Genomic DNA, 24,472 nt, shown 5'->3' with positions numbered 1-24,472 from the left:
TTAAAAAAATATTATTATTCATTCATGTTCCATTCTTTTCTCATATAATACAAAACGTGCGTTTCAGCTTTTTCAAGTAAGAGAGACTTCCATCTCAGCCGTACTTTCCTGATCAATCACATCAAGAAAAACAGGATCAACGGTGACCCGACTGTCCACGCGGACCATGAACTTGTGGTGCCACCACAACACCTTCGCGGTACCACCGATATCCACAGCCGCGTCCAGCACCATCTCGCGCCTCGCCACGTCAGCCAAGAACTTGACGGCGTGGTGAGCGAGCTGCACGCCGTCGAGCCGAGCCGGGAGGCGGAGCGTCTGGCAAGACTGTGGACCCTGGGAGCCGGCCTGGACCTCGGCGGAGCCGAGCAGGGAGCCGTCGTAGAAGATGGACATGGTGGTGGAGGAGTAGTGGATGGGCACGATGTTGGGGTTGGTGACGTGGACGCTGAGGGTGAGCTCGACGTCGAGGACTGGCAGGTTGAGCTTGAATGAGGTGAGGCTGATTGATATCACGTGGAAAGTCGGGTCTTTCGGCTTTGCCGAAATCAGCGCCGACGCTGCCGCCGCCGAAGCCGCTCCGATTAGAGCGGAGCTCCAGCTCCATTTTACCTTTTTGCCCATCATTTTTACACCAAATTACTCTCCTTCTTTTTAGGCAGAAACGGTGCTGCTGCTCGTGTCTTGGAGTTCAGAAATGAGGACAGAGAGAGCTTCGAGTAGAGAAGGGGTGGATGGTTTGAATGACAATAATGCCCTCGGTGTATTTTTGTAGGTTAGCTACATTAGAGGTTACTGTTGGTCATTTGACTGGGATGAAACATCAAAGCAATGTGGACAGGCGTCGGCAGTCGTTCAAGTATAGATTGTTGTCTGAACTTCTGTAATGTTATTTGTATTTTTTGAAAATAGATGTAAGTAAAAAAATGTATGAAAATATATTTAATGTTGTTTAAAAATTGAAAATATGTGTTTAATGAATCTTAAGCTCGGTTCTTTTATGAACACACATTTTGATATTGACATGACTTGCATATTTGTTAATGGGCGATTGAATAATATTACTCACACACAGGTTTACCATTGGATCTTAGAAAAAAAAAGTAATTAAATCATCATTTGTTTGTGTTTAAGTTGTGTTAAAAAAAGTGTGTGTTCCTTGACTTTTTGGTTGCTAATTAGAGTTTGGATTGAACTTGGGGTCGAGGTAGGTTTTCCTATGCTACTACTGTGAGTCGATGTCTTTGCCTAGTGTGATTTTTGTTGTTTGAACACGTGTTGTGCTTTGATTTGTTTTGAGTTAGAAAAATCTTGAGAGAGGAAGACAAGCATAGAACTCATGCCAATGGGTCATATATGGACTGTTATTATTGTGCTTTCTCTTGAACAACAAAATAATATAATTAATAAGTGAAATAAGATAAAAGGTAGTGTAGTGTAGTAACTGTAGTTATGAGATAAAGTATTCAGCAGCAATATTATGTAGAGATTTATATCATTTACCGTTAGATCATGTCAACGTGGAAAAACATGGATTCACTCCTAAGTTCTTTTTTTTTTTTTTTTTTTTTGTTGATGGGAACACTTCTAAGTTCTAATAATGCTAGAAAAATAGGATCCGCGTGTTTAGTAAGACTTAGATTAAAAGTAATATGCTTTACAAATTTAAAATGACATATTTAATCACGTAAGTGCTATTCATCTAGCAAAGCTATGAAAAAATGTTAGTGAAGTCAAAGTAAACTTTAATTAAAATTAGAGCAAAGGCATCTAGTAATTATGGTCAAATTTGTTTAATGAAATCCAAGTAAGCATGTTCAGTAAGTAATAGAAAAAATCCATCATTGCTATCGAATAGATATAGCAAAATAATATAAAGAGGTTATCAAAAGCTAACTCTTGATGTTCAACAATGACAAAATAAAAATGTTCATCATAATTCAATAGGAAATTTCTATCAATGTCAAATAAGCGAGATTAACGGTACTGCAACGTAAAAAACCAACGGTAACATAAAATTCAACAGTAATTGTGACATTGACGGAAATTTAAATCAAATAAGTGTTTATGTAAACTGTTGAAAAATAAATGGGCTATTAATCCTTGTTTGGGCCCATCATTTTATGCCCAATAATTATTTAAATGTTTTCTAGCTAACTATGAAACATTTCGCGGGTGGATGAAAGAGAGCCACAACAGGTTTATAATACGAAACGACAGAAAAATAAAAATATTGGCCAAGGAAAGTTGTAAACTTCTCTATTATATATCCTATCATTCTTTTCTTTCTTCGGAATTGACCTATTAGTAATTTAGTACTATTCGCTAAGCTTCTTTTTTCATTTGTTTTTAAAGACTCACTTTTTGATAACTGAAATCTATATTGATGTTAAATATTACCGTATTCTTTTAAAAGATTGAACTATTTGGATTTTAGGAGATGGTAAATTTAATTATTTAATCATATAATTTTAACAATTTTCTTTACATATGGGTTTAAAATCTCTTTTAATAGGTAAGACTCGAAACGTTTTAAATGTGAAATAGTGTGGTGAAGACATTTGATACTATGTTAAATTACAGATTCTCTAAAAAACTTAAGTTATTAGAAAATGATAAATTTAATTATTTAATAACATAATTCTAACAATTAATAGCTCCAACTCCAACTAAGTCATTTTCCCATGAAACTGCATTGAGAAATCATCAAATGGGGCAAAAGCATCAACCTCGATACACATACACTAAAAGAATAGCATTGAAAAGAGTAAAAGATACGGTTTCTAATTAAATTTCTAAGTGAAACACTAAAGAGTTCAAGGCAGTGGAATTCAATTCTGCACAAGTTGTATGAAAAATAGTTAGTTCTGTTAAACTGGCTTGGCCTGCACATTCATATCATCTTTGGATTGAAATAAAAAGAAGATTGCATAATATGAAAATGCTGTACATAAATAAGTATTAATTGTTGATATCAGAGATAGGTAGCTTCATTTGGGAATGTATATGGATTCTTCACGTTGAATAGAAGATTAATTTGCTAAGTCTCGGAATTTTCTTTTAGTAGTTGATGTTAGGTGAAATTGTTTGTTACTGGTTGTGGTTGATCAGATTTTGCAGCTTGGGACTTAATTTGTATTGAGTTCGTGATCTAATAATTAATTATTGCTGCCTGTTGAAAACGCGTGCCAATAAAAACTAAAATTATTAAGGAGTAAGATGATCTGAACTTTAAACTCATCCATGATTTTCTTTGATTTTATTGATTCTCATTCCAATATAGAAATATTAACCAAGTCGGCACCTCTTACATATTTTACAATATATCACCCAATAATTGAATATTTGCTTATATGTACATGTTTTGTCACAACCTAGAACACCTTGTGATTGAAAAAAGAAACCCCACCTAAATGCAAGTCGTGCAAACCATCAAGTTTTTGTAGTAGGTTAGGACTCCATAGTCCATATCTTCTTCCCTACAAATAGGAAAGAAAGATGTCCTTTATTTCATGTGCATTTTTTGTAGTTCTACTTCTAAGTGAATGAAGATCATGAAAATGTCTAGCACATCTGCTATTGCACTCTGCCTTGGGTTCATCTTGATGAGCTTCACAGGCCATAGTTATGGTCAACTTCAGGTAGGATTTTATAGGGGAAAATGTTTGGTAGATGTTGAGGCAATTGTAACCCAAGTTGTCGCGGCAAAATTCAATGAGGACCCGACTATTGCGCCAGCTCTCATTCGCATGCAATTCCACGATTGCTTTGTTAAAGTGAGCTCTTTTAATTTCTTTACTTTTTATATCTAGGTACCACAAAATGGTTAACATGCATGTACTCCATTTTGTTTAACATATATACCAATTAAATATATTATTTTCAGCTATAGCTATGTGGCTTAGTGGCATTCTACCTCTCTTTTTGTGCGATTAGGATTGATATGTACAGAATTTAAAAAAAAAAAAATGTAAAAAGTGTCATCTCATTTAAAATTTTAAATGACTTCACATTCTATGCAGTGCCATAGAAGATCTTCTCAATTTAGATTTAACCCAAAAAAAAAAAATTTTGGTGAGAAGTTCATGCTCCCTAATGCATTCTAGATGTTAGGAAATACCACAAACCCAAAATAAAATGTTGCCAAAATTTTTGTTATTGTAGTGCTCTTCATAATAATATTGCAGAGGAAAATTATTAGTTTATGCAAATGTGTATAACATTGTACACTTTCGTGCGAATATATATTGTATATATTTATTTAGTTTACAATGTAAATCTTATATAAATTAATAATTCTCCCATTGCAAATTCTTTTTTTGTTTACAATTATTATTAGCTTTTATGGGTATTTGTTTTTGTTTTTTTGTTTGCACAACATGGGCTAACGCTATATTTAACATGAAAAGGGATGTGATGCATCGATTCTACTGGATGGGAACAACACCGAGAAAACTGCACCTCCAAATCTAAGTGTGAGGGGCTTTGAAGTTATCGACGCAGCAAAGGCTGCCGTGGAGGCCGTCTGCCCAGGAGTTGTCTCTTGCGCTGATATTATTTCTATGGCTACCAGGGACGTTTTTGCTTTGGTAATGAATAGATATACTCTCATCAATATATTGACTTAATTGGAACATAATTTTATCATTGTCAGCTAGCTCCATTATCATAGTAAGAACTTAAATGCCAAGCATAAATTTCAATATACAATGGCCTGTACGTAGTCTGTAGATCAAATGGTTCCTGGTGATGATATGCAACTGTGTCGACAATAACATGTGGTAATTAGATAGATAACATAATAATAAAAAAATAGAGTATGATAATATTCGATGATGCAGATTAACGAAGGATGCCGATACGATGTACAAACGGGGAGAAGAGATGGCTTGGTATCCCTTGCCCAAAACGTTGATCTTCCAAGTCCTAGGATATCAGTGAATGACTCCATTGCTGCATTCGCTAGAAAAGGACTTAGTGCTACAGACATGGTTTATCTTCTTGGTACTAAACAATATATATCTTACTACTCCTTATCTTATTATATATATTCTTATTTATGCATTGTAAAACCACTCAAGCTTTTTGTTAATATATATGCCATGTTTCATGATGTATAGGTGGTCACACTGTTGGAGTTGCACATTGTTCCCTCTTCCAAGATCGCCTTTACAATTTCCAAAACACTGGGAAACCTGACCCTACCATGAATCCATGGTTAGCCAGTCAGCTAAGACCTATCTGTCCCCAAAACTCAGCAAGCAGCAACACCGTTAATCTTGACCAGAGTTCTCAAAGTTCGTTCATCTCCAAGTCATACTACTGGCAAATCTTAATGCGTAGAGGGATTCTCCAAATTGATCAAGAGCTAGCTTTGGACCCACTAACTAGGAGCACGGTTCAAGGGATAGCTTTATTTTCCGATTTTCGATCTAAATTTGCTCAGGCCATGGTTAAGTTGGGAGCAGTTGAAGTCCTTACTGGCACACAAGGGGAAATAAGGCAATCATGCCGAGCTATTAACACAAATTAGTCGTAATGCAAAGTCATATATAAGTTCTAATATTGATTTTATGCCTTGGTTTGTTTTGTCTTAAATTGTGTTAAGTAACTGTCTCTGCTTTATTTCATTTCATTTGTTTTTTCTTTTCTCTTTGTTTCCCTGTAATTTTTTGTATGACGAGGATATTCACATGATTCTCCCGAGTCCCGATCAATAAAAAAAAATTATTTCTTATCAATTGTATTTCAAGGAGTCTACATAATTATTGAAATCTAGAAAATTCAATTGTAATTTCTTCTAAAAATGAGTTTTGGCATTTATTTATGTTGGTACTTGGTAGTTGGTAATACTTTTGTTGAACTAAGCTATAGTAGTTCATTTAAGCTAGTAAGTGCATTTCTGTTGCTTGGTGGTTAGACAAATTTGGAAATTGCAATAAATATCTTTTAGTCCTCAAGACAATTAGAGTAGAGCTTGGAGATATTACTAATTAGTGACTTAAAACTTGATGCTTTAAACCCAGCTAACATGAGCAAATATTTAGTACTCCCAATAGTACAATGATGTGGTACTCTATCATCTAATATAATAGACTAATAATAGGTCTCACTAAATAAATTTTTGGTAGGATCTATCATTCATGTGAAAAGAGAGAGGATTACATCATTGTACTTTAGAATTTGGTGCATCCAATAATTTTCCTCAATACAATTTTTATTTATTTATTTTTTATACAAGATAAAAATTCTATTTTAGCCTAATCTAAGTGTGTATATGTGTGTGAATCTCCTTTCTGGAGACTTAAACCCCAGCCTTTGCCCCCAACCCCACATGAACTCAGTACTTGTATAGTGACCATTACGCCAAGAGTGCGTAGTGGTACCTTAATACAGATTAACATACTAATGAAATGGATGTTATGAAACTTACCAAAAATGGAATGATACTCTCTATTTCACTTTAAATGAAAAGAGTACATTTTATGGTTAAATTTTATTTTTTGAATGACATTTAGAATTTTAAATGATATGGTATTTGATATATCTTGATATTCACATATACGATTGCATTGATTAATGCAACACAAATAACAATATCTTTTCATAGAAGAATTTTTCAATGCACTTATGAAGTAGGGTGAGCAAAACCCATCTCTGTCCCATCATTTATATAGTGGGAAAAATTCGTGGGGGCAGAATGGGTTAGGACGAGTTAAGTTGGGTGAAAAGGTTTTGCCATTCCCACATCGAGGTCAAAAATAGTTATTGTGGGGCCAGAGAACTTATAACCCGGCCCACTTTCCACTAGGACCTAAGGCCCGTGCCGAGGAGAGTAGTTGCCTAGGACAAGTGGTGAAAGACCAAATAGCCTAGAGACACGGCCGAGGATGACCCTGTCCTCGGCATCCCAAGACTTCAAAGGGAAGAGCGACATCTCGCCAAAGGCTACCTCCAAAATGCCCCCAGAAGAAGAGGCGAGTAGAATGGGACCCACATGGGGGTACGGAGTGGGGGTGGTTCAAGGTAAATACGTCACCTCCGCATTGAACGCGCCCACAAACGTCCTAGCCATATTAATGAGAAAAGACGTCTGAACAGTGTGGTTTCGGTTAGTGCAACTAACAAAAAGCAGGGGGAAGCGGTTAATGGGACAGGTATTTGAATATGTACCTGCCTGATAAACAGGTGGAGGGTCAGGATCAACCGAGAATGGCTATATAATGTGAAGACTTATGCGCCAAAAAGGGGGGGCTTCCAAACCATGGAGTCCTAAAAAAGGGAGAATAAGAAGGACATGAAGCTCCTTGGACGAGATCTAAGGACCAGAGCCACTCATGACGTATCGGAATAGATTATTATTAAACACGTCAGGTTCATCCTTGTGCAAATCGCTATGGAAACCCTGATTAACTACCATCCGGTGACCAAGGCCTAGCCTTTCAAGCCCACGCTTTACAAATTTTATTGTTTGGGCCTTTTAACGTACGAACCCAACATCATTTTGGGGTCGTTACGAATTGAGTCCTTACAATTGGCGCCGTCTGTGGGAAGGCTTGTGTGTTGGCACAGGCGGTGGGTCGAAAAAGTCCCCCCATCACTTCCAACAGCCCGTTATAGTGTCCTAACATAAAGTTCCATTAGGGGCTACACTTTTCCATTAGGGGCTATGCTTCGAAGCGTCAGTAGTGCGGATGGTTCTAGGGGCTTGGCCGAGGGGCTAATCCCCCCAAACCAGTGTCCCATGCCTTGGCCGAGGGGCTAATCCTCCCAACTACTTAAAAATCTAAGTTTTGGACAGAACCAAGGTATTGCATGGTCCTCGGATTCAAACCTATGGGGAAACCAACTACTTAAAGAAAATATCTAAGTTTTGGACAGAACCAAGGTATTGCATAGTCCTCGGACTCAAACCTATGGGGAAACCAACTACTTAAAAAGCTAAGTTTTGGACAGAACCAAGGTATTGCATGGTCTTCGGACCCAAACCTATGGGGAAACCAACTACTTAAAAAGCTAAGTTTTGGACAGAACCAAGGTATTGCATGGTCCTCGGACTCAAACCTATGGGGAAACCAACTACTTAAATATCTAAGTTTTGGACAGAACCAAGGTATTGCATAGTCCTCAGACTCAAACTTATGGGGAAACCAACTACTTAAAGAAAATATCTAAGTTTTGGACAGAACCAAGGTATTGCATGGTCCTCGGACTCAAACCTATGGGGAAACCAATTACTTAAAGGAAATCTGGATACCAAGTTGGTCCTAACAACACACATGACATCTCGGATGATGCCTATATCTCCACTGAAGTAGGTTCAAACACGAGTTCAATGCCCTATGGGTGCGGGTGAGCTAGCATTCCGAAACATGATCCTAAATATATCATATGCACAACCATTCATATATATTAAGATAACTAGTTCAAAAATCATAAAGTCCGTAACAATAGTAAGTATTGACGAGGGCAACTAACATGTAATCCAAAGGAAAAAGGAAGAAAAGAATTTCATATATGTGTTCAACAGGTTCAACTATAAGTAAACTACAAAGTTTTCAAAACAAAAGGGAAACTAGGTAATAATTAAACTAAAAACAAATACAGAGGTTGGCCGGGGCTTCTACTTCTTCAATTTTGTGTCGGCCACATCCTGGGAAGGCAGAGCAGGACTAGCTTCGGCGCCCTGGAGGACAACCCCTTCTGGGGAAGGCTGAGCAGGATCGGTGTCGGTGCTCTTGGGGACCTCAGCGAAGGGAATTACCTGCAGGGGCTGGGTAAGGATGGCTGGCTCCTCTACACCAGGGATCTGAGCACTGACCGTCGGCTCGGCACCTTCCTTTGGCATCTTGGGATTCAGACCTCCTGGTGCTTCTGTCGCATCAAGAGGCTCTCCTCCATCGGTCAACTCGCCGGAGTGGACGATGATCTGAGCAACTTCTGACTGAACAGCATTGGCCTCCTGTGGATCGCGCATAGCCTCGGAACTGGCGGAGGCAGTCTCGCGGATGGCTGGAGAGTAAAATATGCTCTCCGCCTTCCACAGGTCGGACGAAACCTCCACCCCAGCTTGTTTGAGGGCTTCTTCCCAAATCTGAGAGCAGTATAGCCTGCATACACCCGAGATTTGAGTTTTAAGGGAGGCCTAGGTTTCAGCTACTCCTGTCTCGTAACCCTCCTCCTTGGCCTTGTCCCTAGCAGCTTCGGCCTCATTTCTGACAAACTCAGCCTCCTGCTTAGCCCTCACGGCTTCGTCCCGGGCATACTCCGCCACGCCCTTAGCATTGTCTGCCATGATCAGTTTCTTCTTCAAGTCACTGATCTGCTCCTTAGCTATCTGCAGCTGCTCCTCGGTGACGAGTAGGCGCTTTGTGTGTTCCTCGACTTGCGTTTGGGCGCCCTTTAAACCCGCTAGGGCACTATCCCTGTCTCGAGTAGCATTCTTCAAGTCCTCCCTAACCTTCGAGAGGTCAGTCTCGGAAACTTTAAGGGTCCGCACAGCCTCTATGCGTTTGGTGCGTTCACCCTCGGCGGCCTTACTCTACTTATTAACTTCTTCCTCCATCCTATAGGTGGCCTGGAGAGCCTGTCAAGCGAGATAAATGCATCGTGAGTGACAGTCTGGAAGCAAGAGTTAATAGAGTTTTAGGTTTCAAGAGTCTTACCATACCCAAGTACCTCTTCGCGCTGAGGAAAACCTCCTGCATCCTCATGTTCTTCAACTCTTCTACATCGGTGGGAAGCAACATGGTTCTCCTAATGCGTCGGCCACATAACCGCCCTCGCCATCTCCAAGGTCCCTCATGAACGCGGTTTCTAGCAATGGCTCCCCGTGGAGCATGGGGGCGGGAAGCCAAGCACTTGGCGCGAATTGGGCTTCGGTCCCTTTCCCCTTGCCTTGGGCGGATTGGACCTCGGTCCCTTTCCTTTTACTTTGGTGCCCAATCTTTAGCTGTTTTTGGGCTCGCGAGGTCTCATCCCTCTCCTGAGAGGATTGGGATTTTCCCCCATCCATGGGCTTCTTCCCCTTGGGACTCCTCTTTCTCTTTGAGTCGGTGGGCTTCGGCCGAGGAGACAGAGCTGATTGAGGAGGAGCAGGAAGTTGGGGACGAGGAGACTGTGGCTGCGACTTAGTAGACGAGGACCTAGTCTGGATGGGCTGAGGCTGAGGCGGGGGAGTTGGAACACTGGATTGTGGTTTTCCTTGTGTACCCTTCCCTAGTTGACCCTCGATGAGGTCGAGTAAGCTGGTCGGAGGCTTTCTCTTCAGACCCATCTCAGCTCGGAAGGATGTTCCCACTGACAACAGTTCCGCTTCGGACAGGTCTGGGTCACCTAGATCACCAGAAGGATCCTCGGATGAGTCGGCTTGGTCAAATGCCCCAAATCCCTCCTCGGACTGACCCAACTCGCCTTCGTCCTCCACTGCTTGATGAGATGGGGAGGAGTCCACCAATGGGATGCCCTCTGGGACAGAAGATCTTTCGGATATTAAAAATCCTGATTCGACTACGGTAATTTTTGGAAGCTGAGGATGGTTAGCGTTGATCACGTGCCTTGGGTTGGCAAATGACTTCTGAAGGGGAGCGTACCCTAAGATTTTGTGAGCGGCTCTGACTTGACCATCCTTGTCATTTACAAAAACTGCCGCTTGAAGAACAGTCTCTAAGTCCACCCGGTTAACTAAGTGAAAGTGTCAGTGAAAGGCGTTTAGATCTACAAGAAAAAGACATGCACATGGTTAGTAACCAAACCACATCAAATTAAAATGGCGTAAAGGATCAGCACCCTTCCATTCTCTATACCCCACCTGGTTCTCCCTCCACCATGGGCCATGGAACGCCATCATGCCATTCACCGGATACGATAAGAAAGTCCTTGTTTAACCCCTTGTTGGAATCTGGGAGACATTAGATTAGTCGAACCCTCTCGTCTCTCATCTTCATGTAATAAGATTTTCCCTTCAAATTTTGGAGATTATAGCACCAATTCACGTCATGGTGGGTCAATCTTAGCCCCATCTTTTCGTTTAAGGCATCCACACAACCCAGAATCCTAAACATATTGGCGGCGCACTGGGTGGGGGCTAATCGAAAATGCCTAAGGTAACCCTTCATTACCGGCCCCATGGGGATTCTCATACCCCCCTCTACGAAGGCGAGAATAGGAATTACCACCTCACCCGCCCTTCTCAGAAGGTGCCACTCCCCCATCTTACAGTGCCTCAAACTCACGTTGGGGGGAATCCTATAATCGGCGATGAACTTTTCCATCGCCTCTTCGATATCAACCAATTTCCACAGTCTCAATTTAACCATCTCTAAGAGTTACTAAACAAACTCAACCAATGACGGGAGAAGGAGAGGAACAAGAGAAAAATAAACTCGGAAAAGAAAAAACACGAGTTAGTGAAGGCAGAAAACTTACAGAAAAGAGGAAAGGTGCCTCGGACAGGCTTTTTGTGCTGGAGATAAACTTGAATTTGGATGAAATTTTGGAGGAACCCAGGGTATATGCGCTAGAACTCTTAAGTGCAAAAGTGGAGAGACAAATCAGTTCCAAATATCATTTATACTTCCCATCGAAAGTAACTGCACGAATTTTCCCGCCCAAAAAGGCAAGGAGATCTCCACCGTTAAATCACCATCACGTCGTTGAATGTGGGAAGCACAGAGCCGCCCGCATTTAATGAGGACACGTTTCGCCTTCCAAAGGTTCCAGGAACGTGTCTCGGGCAGACGAAGAGTCTCGGGAACCGATAGGTGACAAGTATTAACAAGCTTTGACAGAGGCCTGATGTCATCAAAACCCTCCTATTCGACCGAGGATCCGGACAGCAGGATTTTGAGGGGCTATTGTGGGGCCAGAGAACTTATGACCCGGCCTACTTTCCACTAGGACCTAAGGCCCGTGCCGAGGAGAGTAGTTGCCGAGGACAAGTGGTGAAAGACCAAATAGCCTAAAGACGCGGCCGAGGATGACCCTGTCCTCGGCATCCCAAGACTTCAAAGGGAAGAGCGACATCTCGCCAAAGGCTGCCTCCAAAATGCCCCCAGAAGAGGAGGTGAGTAGAATGGGACCCACATGGGGGTATAGAGTGGGGGTGGTTCAAGGTAAATACGTCACCTCCGCATTGAACGCGCCCACAAACGTCCTAGCCATATTAATGAGAAAAGACGCCTGAACAGTGTGGCTTCGGTTAGTGCAACTAACAAAAAGCAGGGGGAGGCGGTTGATGGGACAGGTATTTGAATAGGTACCTGCCTGATAAACAGGTGGAGGGTCAGGATCAACCGATAATGGCTATATAATGTGAAGACTTATGCGCCAAAAAAGGGGGGCTTCCAAACCATGGAGTCCTAAAAAAGGGAGAATAAGAAGGACATGAAGCTCCTTGGACGAGGTCTAAGGACCGGAGCCACTCATGACGTACCGGAATAGATTATTATTAAACACGTCAGGTTCATCCTTGTGCAAATTGCTATGGAAACCCTGATTAACTACCGTCCGGTGACCAAGACCTAGCCTTTCAAGCCCACGCTCTACAAATTTTATTGTTTGGGCCTTTTAACATACGAACCCAACATCATTTTGGGGTCATTACGAATTGAGTCCTTACAGTTATCAAATGCATCGTACGTAGAAAAACTTATGAATTGACTTTAGATTACCATTGATTGAGATATTTTTAGAATTGACTTTAGATAGTAACATCTCTATAGATAGTAATCATAGGTCAAGAAATTTTTAGAATTGACTTTAGATTATCATTCGTTTCATGCTTGCCATAGGAACTAATGTGTAGAATTATTTAATTTCTTTCATTTGTTTAAATATATATATATATATATATATTTATTTATGTTTATGTCAAAAAAAGTTTGTTAGATTCATTAAAATTAACAAAAATAAATAAATCCAAGTTGATAGGCATTTAGAGGATTGCGTAAGTGAGCATTAGGCATAAAACTAGCATGAAATAAGGAGTGAAATGGTCTCTTAATAATGCCTTTATCTGGACTAAGTGTCTATTAAGAAACAACTTATCTAGCTTTTTGTTGAAAACTTTTTACTGAAAATGTGTTGAAGTATACTTGTACCTTCAAAAAAGTGGGAAAAGTGAGGTTTTTAAAAGTTGTACATAGAAAATAAAAGCTATAAGCTAAAAGTTGAAACTGATGCCAAATAGTAAATTCTAATTTCTTAACCCACTTATCCAATGACCAACATGACATACAACAATAATGGTAGCCCTTGTGGGCTCTTTTGCCTCGAGACTTAGTTCTGATTTCTTAACCCACTCACATGATGACCAACATGACCTAGTGATACATACAACAATAGTGGCAACCCTTCTGGGCTTTTTTGCCTCAATTTCGACTAACCATAAAAAAGGAACTAGATTTACGTTAATAATTTCTAGCACCCTTTTTATTGTGAGCTCAGTGTTGATGATTGAGTGTAGCATCAAGGCTGTATCACATGACACGCCGTTTTCCTCCTTAATTTCATACCATATCAAATACGAAAATTGCTAATGGGCATCATAGGAGTTTTCATGAATCTCGGTTCAGTGGTTTTGTATCTACTAAACCTAAGTTTCACAATGGTAATCATAGGACGAGCTATTTTAGAATTAGCTTTGCGTTATCATTAGTAATTAGTGTTGATGGTCAGGGTTGCCCCATTGGTGGCTCGAGGCTTTTGTGGAGTTGCATCGGGCCTCTATTACATGACCGTTTCACTATACATTGTTGAGTTATCGCTGTCTCTTATAAGAAAATTGTTGATGAGCATCAAAAGAATATTCAAGAACGTGGGTTCAATGGTTTTGAATCTACTAAACCTAAGTTGCACAATGGTAATCATAGATGATAGAACGAGCTAACTATCTTAGAATTAGCTTTGTGATATCATCTGTTTCGTGTCTACTATTGGAATGAATGTATAAAATTATTTGATTTCATTCAATTTTTTTTTTTTTTTGAAAATAGATTCACTTTAATGTATAAGTAAATGTTTTTTTTTTTTTTTTCATATGTCAAAAATACACGTTTATGTATAAGTACATGTTTATGTTTAAACTTACAAATGTTTGTTAGATTCATTAAAATTAACAAATAATTAAATGCAAGTTGATAGTTTTATGTGGATGTACCAAACAATTTCTTTTAACATGTACTAGTTGATATCCTTAGCAATGTGCGGTGCACTTCGCAAAATTTTGTAAGAAATTATCTTATGCTACATTGGGTTCATCAATATTATTATTATTATTAGTCACGGTTAATCTAAGAAGTTTTTATTTATTTATTTTTTTTATGAAAACTAATTTCAAACTAAACCCTAGTGCCTTGGCATATTTTTTATTCCAAAAGTGGCTATCCTTTGTCATGAGTTGTAGAAGTGTAATTAGACAAATATATTTACAATGTTTAAGAAATTATAGATATCAATGTAAGAGGAAAAAAAAAGTACAACTATCCTCCAAACGTCAATGTTTAATCAAATCTTGTTAAAGCTCAAAATTAAGGTTTATTTATTTATTTTATTTTAATGAGCACTGTTAGTGCAAAATTTAAAATTGGCAATACTCTCTGTTATTTTATATATGTATCCCAAACTAATATGAAAATAAAGTTTGGCAATATGCATTCATTTATCAACCAGAAACCACAATGGTTGAAAAGTGATTCCAAGAATATATATATCTATACTATTAATAACAGGATTCTCTGATTGGTTTTCTACATTTTTCGTTTTAAAATACCCTTACACAAATTCTTAAACTCTTTGAAATAGCCCTATATTTTATTTAAATAATCTTAAATTAAAAAACACAAACGGGTTAAAAGAATAATTTATTGTTCTTAAGTTTTAGGTTTTTTCTTTTATCTTCTCAATTCAGCCTAAAATTTAGGACATTATCTTTATCTCATTTTTAAACATTATTTCATGTTATCTTACATTTTTTTTTTAAAAACGCAGTTATTTATATATCACTTTTAAACATTATAACACGAAACAAAAAAAATAAATAAATAAAAAAGAGCATTATTGTACACATAAAGCACGTGCGGTGAATCTAGTGTGTGTGTGATGAATCTAGTTCATGCCCATACAGCCCATGAACTTTTATTTTGGCTAACTTACTCCATAAACTTTACACACTTGCCAAATTAACACTTCTGTTAACCTCCCGTTAAAAAACAAATAGAATTCATGTGCATCTCACCAATTATCCAAGGGTTGAACCATGTGAGGGGGAGAGAGACCTACATATGGCATAGTTGAGAGAGAGAGGGGGGAGGCGATAAGATTTTATTTTTTGGACAACATTTAAAATTGTAAATGATGTGATATTTGATACACTATAAGATTCAAATACATGGTTGATTTGATTAATTAAACCCAAACAATATTATCTTTTCATAGAAGAATTTTCCGATGCACTTATGAAGTGGGCTGAGCAAAACCCATTCCCATCGCATTACCTATATAGCGATAAAATTTCTTGTGGAGAACGGGTAAGGACTAAGGACAAGTCAAGTGGGGCAAAATTTTTTTGCCATCCTCACATCGGGGTCGAAAATAGTTTTTTTTTTTTTTTTTGGGTCACAATCTGTATCTCCCTCCCAAATGCATAGTTGAAGAAAAGGCTTTTGATGATGAATTGAAAATGGGATATTTAGTGTTTCTCCCTAGTGAATGAATTCATAAACTATCATCAGTCGGAGGGTTGAAGTTCAAGAGCTTGCTCTGTTCTTCTTCTTCTTCTTTGGCTACATGTCAAATTGTTGAGAATGGTACTTGGACCACTGTCTGACATTTCCATATAATGGAATTGGATATATCTCATCAATTGTCGCGATCTCGAGTGATTGAGCTGTTCTTAACAACTTCCTGGCATAAATGGCTTCACCGAAACAAGACCAGGCTCCAAGAGCACAAAGTTCCGCTGGAGATGATTAGAGATGCGGCTTACAAATTTCTGCAAATTTTCAAGCAGAGCCGAGACTACCCATGCAGCAGAAAACCGATAAAACCGAGACGAACACGAAGATGGATGCCTCCAAAACCAGGTGAGTATAAAATAAATTTTGATGAAGCGATGTTTAGTGAGAGCGAGGAGGCAGGGATTGGTGTTGTGGTGCGTGATTCATCAGGACAGGTCATAGCTGCTTTGGCCGTGCACAAGTCCCTTAGGAAACACAAACATATCACCTGTTTGTAGTGTCTGAGTAAAGAGCTTGTTGGTCGTATCAACAAACCCGACTTGAAGGGTACCTCGAATCAAGAAAAGGAGCTCAGAAGCACGAGGATGAGTATGGGGTGGGCTAGGGGTGCCGGCCGCGTATTCAAGGACAGCATAGGAAACACTCTGCCCGTTGAGAGCTGGGAACTGAGCCAAGCTTACTTTCGAGACGTTGAAGTTAGTGATTGGCTGGCCTCCCGTAACAAGGGTACGCAAGCCAGTGAAAGTGAAGAAACTCCCATCAACGTTGGTTACATTTGGGGGTACTATAAAATCGGAGAGGATATCAGGGTCTCCAGCGGTTGCCATTTGAATGATGACAAATGAAGAAATTAGTAGTGAGAAGAATTTCATGATGAAAGTTTTAGAGGCCACGGAAGAGAACTTGAGGTATCGAGAATGGAAAAACTAATATGGTACGTTGAATGGTGATGGCTATTGTGGTGGAATGAGATGCTTTGTTGTGATAGAATGGCCTGTATTTATAGGGTGTTGTCCGAATAGAAGCTTAAGGAGATGCCACTGTGTTTGTACTCATTCTGCAGGCCTTTTCAATGACAAAATATATACGAAAACTACAAAGTCATTATTTTTTAAGTACTCTTTTTCTTTTTCTTTCTTTTGCTGTCATTTGGCTGTTAAAAGAAAGCGAGAATGTAAAAAATTCTGCTTACTTTCTTACTTGATTTATAATACGTCAAAAGTTTAGGCTCTATTATTTTTACAACTAGGTTGTTTGGGTGCATTCAAGTAAACTGAAAGCAAAAAGGATAGCTACTTCAATTTGAAATTAGCATGGACTCTCTGAATCGCTAGAATTTGAAAAACATTTCTGGAGCTGAAGTTCATAATGACAGGGTTGGGCCTGCATTTGATATATGTATTCATTGCAGTGGTAATAGAAATCTACCCCTGCAGTCTTGCTTTTGGGCCGACTAGGACACGCTGCCAGTAAATGTGAAGAAATTTCCATCAACTGTGGTGACATTAGCCGGGACCATGAAATCAGAGAGAATGTCTAGATCTCCGACTTTTACCATATGGACAATAGCAAATGAAGAAATTAGTAGTGAGAAGAATTTCATTGTGAAAGTTTTGGAGGCCATGGAAGAGAACTTGAGGTGTAGAGAATGGAAAGGCTAATATGATACTTTGATGATGGTTATTGTGGTGGAATGAGGTGCTTGGGCTTAATAGAAGGGCCAGTATTTATAGGGTGTTGTCCGTATAGAATCTTACCGAAAGGTGACTTTGTACAGTGTACTCTTTTTGCAGGCCTTGTTGATATTGACAACTAGAGATGGAAACTATCGAAGTCCTTGTTGTAGCTGCAGTTATGTTTAGTTTTGTCATTTGGCAGTTTATATATTACGTATGATTTATGATTGGGATAATTACATTTTATCCACCTATAGTTTAAGCCAGTTTAATATTGCCTACATATAATTTTTAAAATGTCACTTTACCCACCAAAAATTAGTTCCATTATGCAGCCTTGAAACACCTCTCTCTCTCTCTCTCTCTCTCTCTCTCTTGTTAGAAAAACACTTTTAAGTCATAAAAAATTAAAGAAAAAAAATCTAAGACACTCTAGAAAAACTCTCTCACTATTATGAAATTGAGGAATGTGTTCCCAAATTCTTTCGATTGAAGCAGCAGTGGGGTTTCATCAACATAAGAATTTGGGATTTCTACTGATTATGACCAAGAATATCTCATTTGCATCGCTAACGTAGAATCGAGGTAAGTTCTTGACTTAGGGTTTGCAATTTTCCAAAACAATTGATAAATATAACATATGAAATTTGTTTATAATTTTGTAGATTTGGTTAAAAAATTTGAAATAATATCCATTTTATTTATCTCCCTTGTTTCTTTAACATCTAGAGAACATTTGAGCTTGCATGTGTTGATTGTGGCTTCTATGATGAATTGTTAATTTCCCCCATGTGCTTTGTCTCCCCTAACACCACATTTAGGGATTTTTACTCTCAATGTTCCCTTACTTTTCTGATGACTATAGTCTATGGTTCCTAACATGGTTTTTTTTTTTTTTTTTTTAATTGTGTTAATGTGGAATTCTTAGTAAGTAGATGGTTGATTTATGATTTTCATTTGAGATTTATAAAGATGGATCTTTTGAGTGGAACCCAGATCTAGTTTCTGTAGGTGGAAAAGTGAGTTTTGTTTATAATGTTAATCCTAACCTTTTGAGTTATTTTGAAATACAAGACGTGTGTTCAAGAAGGGGTAAAGAGTACTACTAGGTTTCATAACTTAATCCTTGGGGGTATTTTAGAGTAAGGGTTAAGATTGATTACTGGCGATGATGATGTGTAATATAAGGGTGTGAGATACATGTTGCATGGCCAACCGATAAGATAACATCGTACATAGAAAGTGACAAGGAGTCACTTAGTGGAAATGCTAGGTCAAAATGTAAATGATAATGGGGAAAATAGTGAGAATATGAGAGATGAAAAATCTATTTTGGATGATAATACGGATGAGATAGTTGAACATATTGATGTAGGTGTCCCAGGTGATGTAGGCGATGCGAGTGTTGGAGGAATGGACTAATGATTGGATGAATGAAGGGTTTCTAGAGAGTGTCTCATATTCGCTTTCTTTTCTGTTTTAGAAGTGTTTTTTTAGACAAAAAAGAGCTAGGTGAGTTACTTTATTTTTTTATAAGTGTTTTTTCAAACAAAAAAGAGCTAGGTGAGTTACCTAAATATCAGAACTAACTAGTGACACTTTTTCAAACCACAGCCAGTTGGGCAACATTAAACTGGCCCAAGCAACATGTGGGTAAAGTGTAACTGTTCACTTATGGTTTAAACACGCTCTGCTACTTCTTCAAGCTGGGTTCTAGAGTGCTACCAGTATACTGAATGGGAAGAACCGCAATGCTGTTATGTTATGGTTCAATTTAAAACTCCGGTTTAGAGTTTGACCAACAATTGTTACAATTCCAAAGCTGAGCTAATTTCAGGGGATGGCTTTGACCAGCACCAGAAATATCTTTGATAGGTGATCATATGGGTTTAATAATTCAGTGTTTAACAAAGTTAGGTTACGTCGTTTACGACTCTGCTTCCAGGCCAACTTTACAAAGAAGAAAATGAGGCAAATTACCATAACTAGCTGAAATAGTCAGTACAAATCAAAACAGACCAACACGTTTTTAAGGGCTCAAACATACCAATTTGGCAAGCAGTGCGAAATTTTGCAACCATAGCACAAAATTGATAACTTTGATCCCAACACCAAACGTTAATTCAAAACTTCGGAACTGTACCAGATAAAAGAAGAAAATACAAAGCACCACGTAATATATTTGCATTTAAGGATGATGAAATTATCACCAATAAGTTTCAGTCAAAATAGACAAGCTAAGCAAAGACCCTTATCCCATGCAGAGTATCGGCCACATTAATTGTTTTTTAACTCATAATTGGATTAAACTCTAGGCCTACTGGATGAAGCATGCCATAAGACTTGCCTTAGAGCATTCACATCAGCTCGTCTAAAAGATTCCGTCTATTTTACACCAAAAACCTACTTTTTCTATTTTACACCATCATTTTTACAAAACACCTACATCAGTTCATCTATTCTATCACCTCTCTTATTTAATTAATCAATTTTCTTTATTATTTTATTATTTCCCACCTAACCCGTATACCCGTTTTTAACGCGCTTTCCATCTTCCTGTATCCTATTTTCTGATTTCTCTCTCTCTCTTCTATCTCTCTTCCTCTGGGTTATCTCTCAATACCCGGTCTCTCCCTCTGGATTATCTCTCCATACCCGGTCTCTCCACTCTCCACTCACGAGCGTCTCTCTCTCTCTCCACTCACGAGACTCTGTTCTAGAGTTTCTTTTTCCGATCCACTCTCTGTCTCCGATCCGAGCAGGGAGCACGGCGCCGAGAAGAACTCCGATCCACTCTCTCTGTCTCCGATCCGAGCAGGGAGCACGGCGCCGAGAAGAACTTTCGATCCACTCTCTCTGTCTCCGATCCAAGCACGGCGAGAAGAACTCCGATCCAAGCACGTCGATCCGCCACAAGCGCCGATCCACTCTCTCTGTCTCCGATCCAAGCACGGCGAGAAGAACGCCGATCCAAGCACTCCGATCCAAGCACGCCGATCTGCCGAGAAGAACTCCGATCCACTCTCTCTGTCTCCGTTGGTGTGTCCGTGTGTGGGTGTGTTTGGTTTTGTGGTGTTTCTGGGTGATTTTGTTGTTGATTTTGTGGTTGATTTTTGATTTTTGTGGTTGATTTTTGATTTTGACTGTGGGAGTGTGTGTATAAGAGGAAGAAGCAGTTGATGATGATGGTGGTGTTGGTTGTGCAGATGAAGAGAGAGAAAAAAACGAGCGAAATTGGAAATTATTATAATAATGTATACACGAGCTACAGTAACCGTGTATATATGCACGGTTACTGTAGCTCATGGAAATTTTTAGATGATTTTACACAGGTTTACATGAGCTGATGTGGGATGTTTTTTGGCCAAAATGTGTAAAATTTGCACTGTAGATCTATTTTAGAAGACTTTAGATGGTCTGATGTGAATGCTCTTAGTCAACACCTAGAAATAAAGGGCAATCTCAGTAAGCATCGCATGTCATGATGAATGCACAACAATGAAGCATGGACTAAGCAATAGAGAAACTTAAACTAATTGGAAACATCAAGTCAAAAAATTCATTTATGTGAACACAAATTCCATAGATAATCTCACACCCTTCATTCTACATTAATAAGCTTGATATAAAGCAAAAGTCAACCATTTTCAAAAACTACAAAAATATGCCAACTAATACCCTTCCAAGATGTAGCCAGGCAACTTCATTACCAGCACCAAAGTTGAATAATGAGATGGTTGACGCAAGAAGCCAGCCTACAGTCTTCTACCTCTTCTACCACCCTTCCTTCGAGTGCTGTCACTAGGGATGGGAGTCACATCCTCTGTGAACATAAAACACAATGTAAGATTCAAGGCCACATTATGATTCCAAAGAGTTGCATGGTTCTAGAGTTTTAAAAAATTATGTTTTCCTGGGATGGATATGTATAGCCCAATCCAAGAATCTCTGAAAGCTGAAGTAAGGCAGATGCCCATCCAGACAAAAACAGAACTGGTAAAACCAATGCGGGACTTAGGTAAAACAAGCCCAAATTGGAATTAATCTAAAAAATTCATCCTCCGTTGCAATAATTTTTGCAAAAACCTTATACCAGAAACTTTCAAGATGTCCACATCTCCCAGCAGGTACTTATGGCATACAACGAAACGTAAATAAGAACGGCAATGCTTACACTTCATGAATTTCGAATAGTAAGAAATTTACCTATGCGACCAATCTTCATTCCAGAACGAGCAAGGGCCCGGAGTGCAGACTGAGCACCAGGACCAGGTGTCTTGGTTTTATTTCCTCCAGTAGCACGGAGCTTGATATGAAGAGCAGTGATGCCAAGTTCCTGCTTAGGATTGAACAAGAATTGTTCAATGTAACAAACACTATAGGGAAATTTATTATTTGGTAACAAATCCAGAAACCTATTTAGCAAGGCTCAATTCAAAATAAATTTATTATAGTATGAAGTAGTAAATTAAAAGGAACAGAAACAAAACCTTGCATCTCTGCGATACATCCTGTGCTGCAAGCATAGCCGCATAGGGTGAAGACTCATCCCTATCGGCCTTTACCTTCATACCACCTACATTTTAAAGAAATATTAATATTCACCTTTCATGAGGCACCAAGAGTGAAATTTAATCAGATGGACACAAGGAAATTATACTACACGCACATAAATGCAAACATAAAGAAATCATTTTTTTTGCTAAGATTTTAAACGAGAGAAAAAACTCACATGCTACATGTCAATTATTCTAGATGCAATCATAGATGCCCTTACTGATGTGAGAAGATCAAAAGAATTCCCAGGCATATAGAAAAACACAACCAAGCCATGCACGTCAGCATTCATGTGAAAAAGAAAAAAAAAAAAATATATATATATATATATATATATAACAAAAACAAACGAACAACTTGTAACTAAAAAATGCATGAAAGACAACACAAAAACCCAACTGCCATGCTTAGCCCAAAAATGCAACCCCCCCCCCCCCCCCCACACACAAAACAACCACAATTCCTTAGTCCCAAAATTTGGGGATCGATTCTTAAAAGACTAGTCAGGGTGAACAACATGCTCTTTTACACCAATCTATTATATCCGAAGTCATACCTCCATGATGCTTCCTTAATTGACATGTACTTTTTTACAATTTTACTACTTTTGTTAATATTTTTTTAGTGTCATATTCTGTTTACATTTGCAATTTGATTCCAAGCCAAAAAAAGGGAAGAGGGTTGCAGTAGATTGACAGACCACACAACCTCCCTCCCCTACCAAAAAAGAGTGCCCATCAATGCCCTCATAGGGGGAAAAAACTTGTCTCTAGTGGTACACAAAAATAAGGAAAAGGATCCTCTCCAATTGATATGGTTCCATTTCAATATTCAAATTAAATACTACAAATCTAAAGGTGTATGTGCTACATTATTTAAAATGATTTGACATCATATACACTATTGACATAATAAATAAAATCCTAACAGTTAAAATGCACTCTTCTCTATTTCACCTGAAATGGAGAATATTCAATTCCCAAAAATAAGAGGTGCCCACCCACAGACACATGGGGGCAGAGAGAGAGAGAACAAGAAGAAAAACTTATCCACTATGAAAGAAGTTAACTAGATACCCAAAAACATATTCTTACAAACCACCCACAACCTAGGCCTATACTGACAGCCCAAAGTGAACCCTTAATAAGTTTTCTTTGATTAAATAGGATGATTCAAATTTTAAAAAGCATCAAAATTGTCGAGAACTTATGACTAAAAATACAATTAGAGACAAATTGGCATCTGACTAAAGAATCAGAAGTAAGATAGCCATACCAGTGATGCGAACTAGTGTCTCTCTGCCAGACAGATCAGTTACATGCTGTATTTTTCAAGCAAAAAAAATACATTTATAATCAGGTTCTGAACACTGTAATTAGAGAAGCAAATATCTTCTTTACAAAAATGAATAATGATACTTACAATGAATGTATCATTAAAGGATGCAAAAATGTGAGCCACTCCAAAAACTTGTTCTCCTTCACGAGTAGCAGGCCCAAGGGTCACATTTTCTTCCTTTGGCTCCCTTTGCTTTCGCCTCGACTATGAAACCCCATCAAAATATAAGGAAAATTTGAAAATTAGTATATTATCTCTCAAAAAGCAAGATTTCAGATACCAATAAGTGTCACATTTTTTCGTTTTGGAGTGATCACTAGGAGAAGGGGAAGGGCAAATCAAACCAGAACAAAAGAGCGTATACGTGCATAACATAAGCAGTAACGATAACGCAGAACAGGAGAACAAACGCACGGCTTTAATAAGCATATACCAGAAGTACTAGAACACTTACGAAAAACGAAATCTTTTAAAGTAACATTTAAAAAGCACAGTCCAATTACTTCAATTGTTGGTCCAACTATACCACCATTTCAAATTTAGCAGTGCTTCACACATAAAATGACACAAAAAGTTCGGATGGACAAGAGTTGTCCATCCAAACAACTCCCCGTATCTAGAGACAGAGATGGCATTGAATCATATTTGTGTGAGCTTATAAACTCAGCACACCCAGATGCATCTTTTTCTCTCAATAGCTATTCCAAAAAAATTTAAAACTAAAGACAAACAGTATTTCAGATAAAACATTGAAAGACCTTGGCAATTGCGTATAAACCACCAACAATCAGAAAATGTGACAAACCCATTAACCTTTGCACAATAAAAACGTCTACTTGTAAGAACCCAATATAGCTCTACCACTTTAACGAGTATAACCCAAAATTTCATCAAGTATACAACACTGGCTAAGCATTGCAACAACAAAAAAGTATTATTATACATAAGGGTTTTGATTTTGCAGAAAAGATTAGGGATGGGATTGGATTTGCTTACCATGGCTGCTTCGTGCGGATGAAAGAGTGTGCTGAGAGTGATTGATGGGCTGAGGAGTGCGGCTTTGGCTTCGAGACGAAATGGAGAAGAAAGACACAGGTCGCGATATTGGGTTTATATATGTGAGAGAAGGTGGGGATTAGGGTTTTAAGGGTTCGGGAACTGTTT

The 24,472-nt window shown here is 38.6% G+C and overlaps 4 protein-coding genes across 4 annotated transcripts; 1 reads left to right on the top strand and 3 right to left on the bottom strand.

The window, feature by feature from the left end:
* LOC126721309 (uncharacterized) lies at positions 1–839 on the bottom strand. The gene has a single exon (XM_050424364.1). It carries the CDS (start codon positions 625–627, stop codon positions 73–75), a length of 555 nt encoding a protein of 184 aa, XP_050280321.1. The 5' UTR covers positions 628–839; the 3' UTR covers positions 1–72.
* A 2,666-nt stretch (positions 840–3,505) lies between these two features.
* LOC126721300 (peroxidase 60) lies at positions 3,506–5,746 on the top strand. Its single transcript, XM_050424356.1, has 4 exons — positions 3,506–3,776; positions 4,410–4,589; positions 4,842–5,004; positions 5,121–5,746. The coding sequence occupies exons 1-4, from the start codon at positions 3,546–3,548 to the stop codon at positions 5,531–5,533; spliced, it is 987 nt and encodes a 328-aa protein (XP_050280313.1). The 5' UTR covers positions 3,506–3,545; the 3' UTR covers positions 5,534–5,746.
* Positions 5,747–16,162: 10,416 nt separating this feature from the next.
* Positions 16,163–16,564, bottom strand: LOC126718565 (germin-like protein 9-3). The gene has a single exon (XM_050420884.1). It carries the CDS (start codon positions 16,562–16,564, stop codon positions 16,163–16,165), a length of 402 nt encoding a protein of 133 aa, XP_050276841.1.
* Positions 16,565–20,946: 4,382 nt separating this feature from the next.
* On the bottom strand, positions 20,947–24,472 carry LOC126721292 (40S ribosomal protein S14-3-like). Its single transcript, XM_050424349.1, has 6 exons — positions 24,305–24,472; positions 23,393–23,512; positions 23,246–23,291; positions 21,904–21,989; positions 21,620–21,749; positions 20,947–21,236 (listed from the first exon to the last, which is right to left on the bottom strand). Exons 1-6 carry the CDS (start codon positions 24,305–24,307, stop codon positions 21,169–21,171), a joined length of 453 nt encoding a protein of 150 aa, XP_050280306.1. The 5' UTR covers positions 24,308–24,472; the 3' UTR covers positions 20,947–21,168.

The sequence above is a fragment of the Quercus robur genome, chromosome 1 (genome assembly GCF_932294415.1).
Source record: "Quercus robur chromosome 1, dhQueRobu3.1, whole genome shotgun sequence".
NCBI classification, from domain to species: Eukaryota; Viridiplantae; Streptophyta; class Magnoliopsida; order Fagales; family Fagaceae; genus Quercus; species Quercus robur.
This window is presented reverse-complemented; position numbering and strand designations above follow the sequence as displayed.

Excerpts from the sequence above, each read along its gene's own strand:
- LOC126721292 (XM_050424349.1), bottom strand. Across the intron at positions 23,292-23,392 it reads CCTTTAATGATACATTCATT|CATGTAACTGATCTGTCTGG; the intron begins GTAAGTATCATT and ends TGAAAAATACAG. Across the intron at positions 21,750-21,903 it reads ATGTATCGCAGAGATGCAAG|GAACTTGGCATCACTGCTCT; the intron begins GTTTTGTTTCTG and ends AATCCTAAGCAG.
- LOC126721300 (XM_050424356.1), top strand. The coding sequence starts at position 3,546 with ATGAAGATCATGAAAATGTCTAGCACATCTGCTATTGCACTCTGCCTT. Across the intron at positions 3,777-4,409 it reads TCCACGATTGCTTTGTTAAA|GGATGTGATGCATCGATTCT; the intron begins GTGAGCTCTTTT and ends TAACATGAAAAG. Across the intron at positions 4,590-4,841 it reads CCAGGGACGTTTTTGCTTTG|ATTAACGAAGGATGCCGATA; the intron begins GTAATGAATAGA and ends TCGATGATGCAG.
- LOC126718565 (XM_050420884.1), bottom strand. The coding sequence starts at position 16,564 with ATGGCAACCGCTGGAGACCCTGATATCCTCTCCGATTTTATAGTACCC.
- LOC126721309 (XM_050424364.1), bottom strand. The coding sequence starts at position 627 with ATGATGGGCAAAAAGGTAAAATGGAGCTGGAGCTCCGCTCTAATCGGA.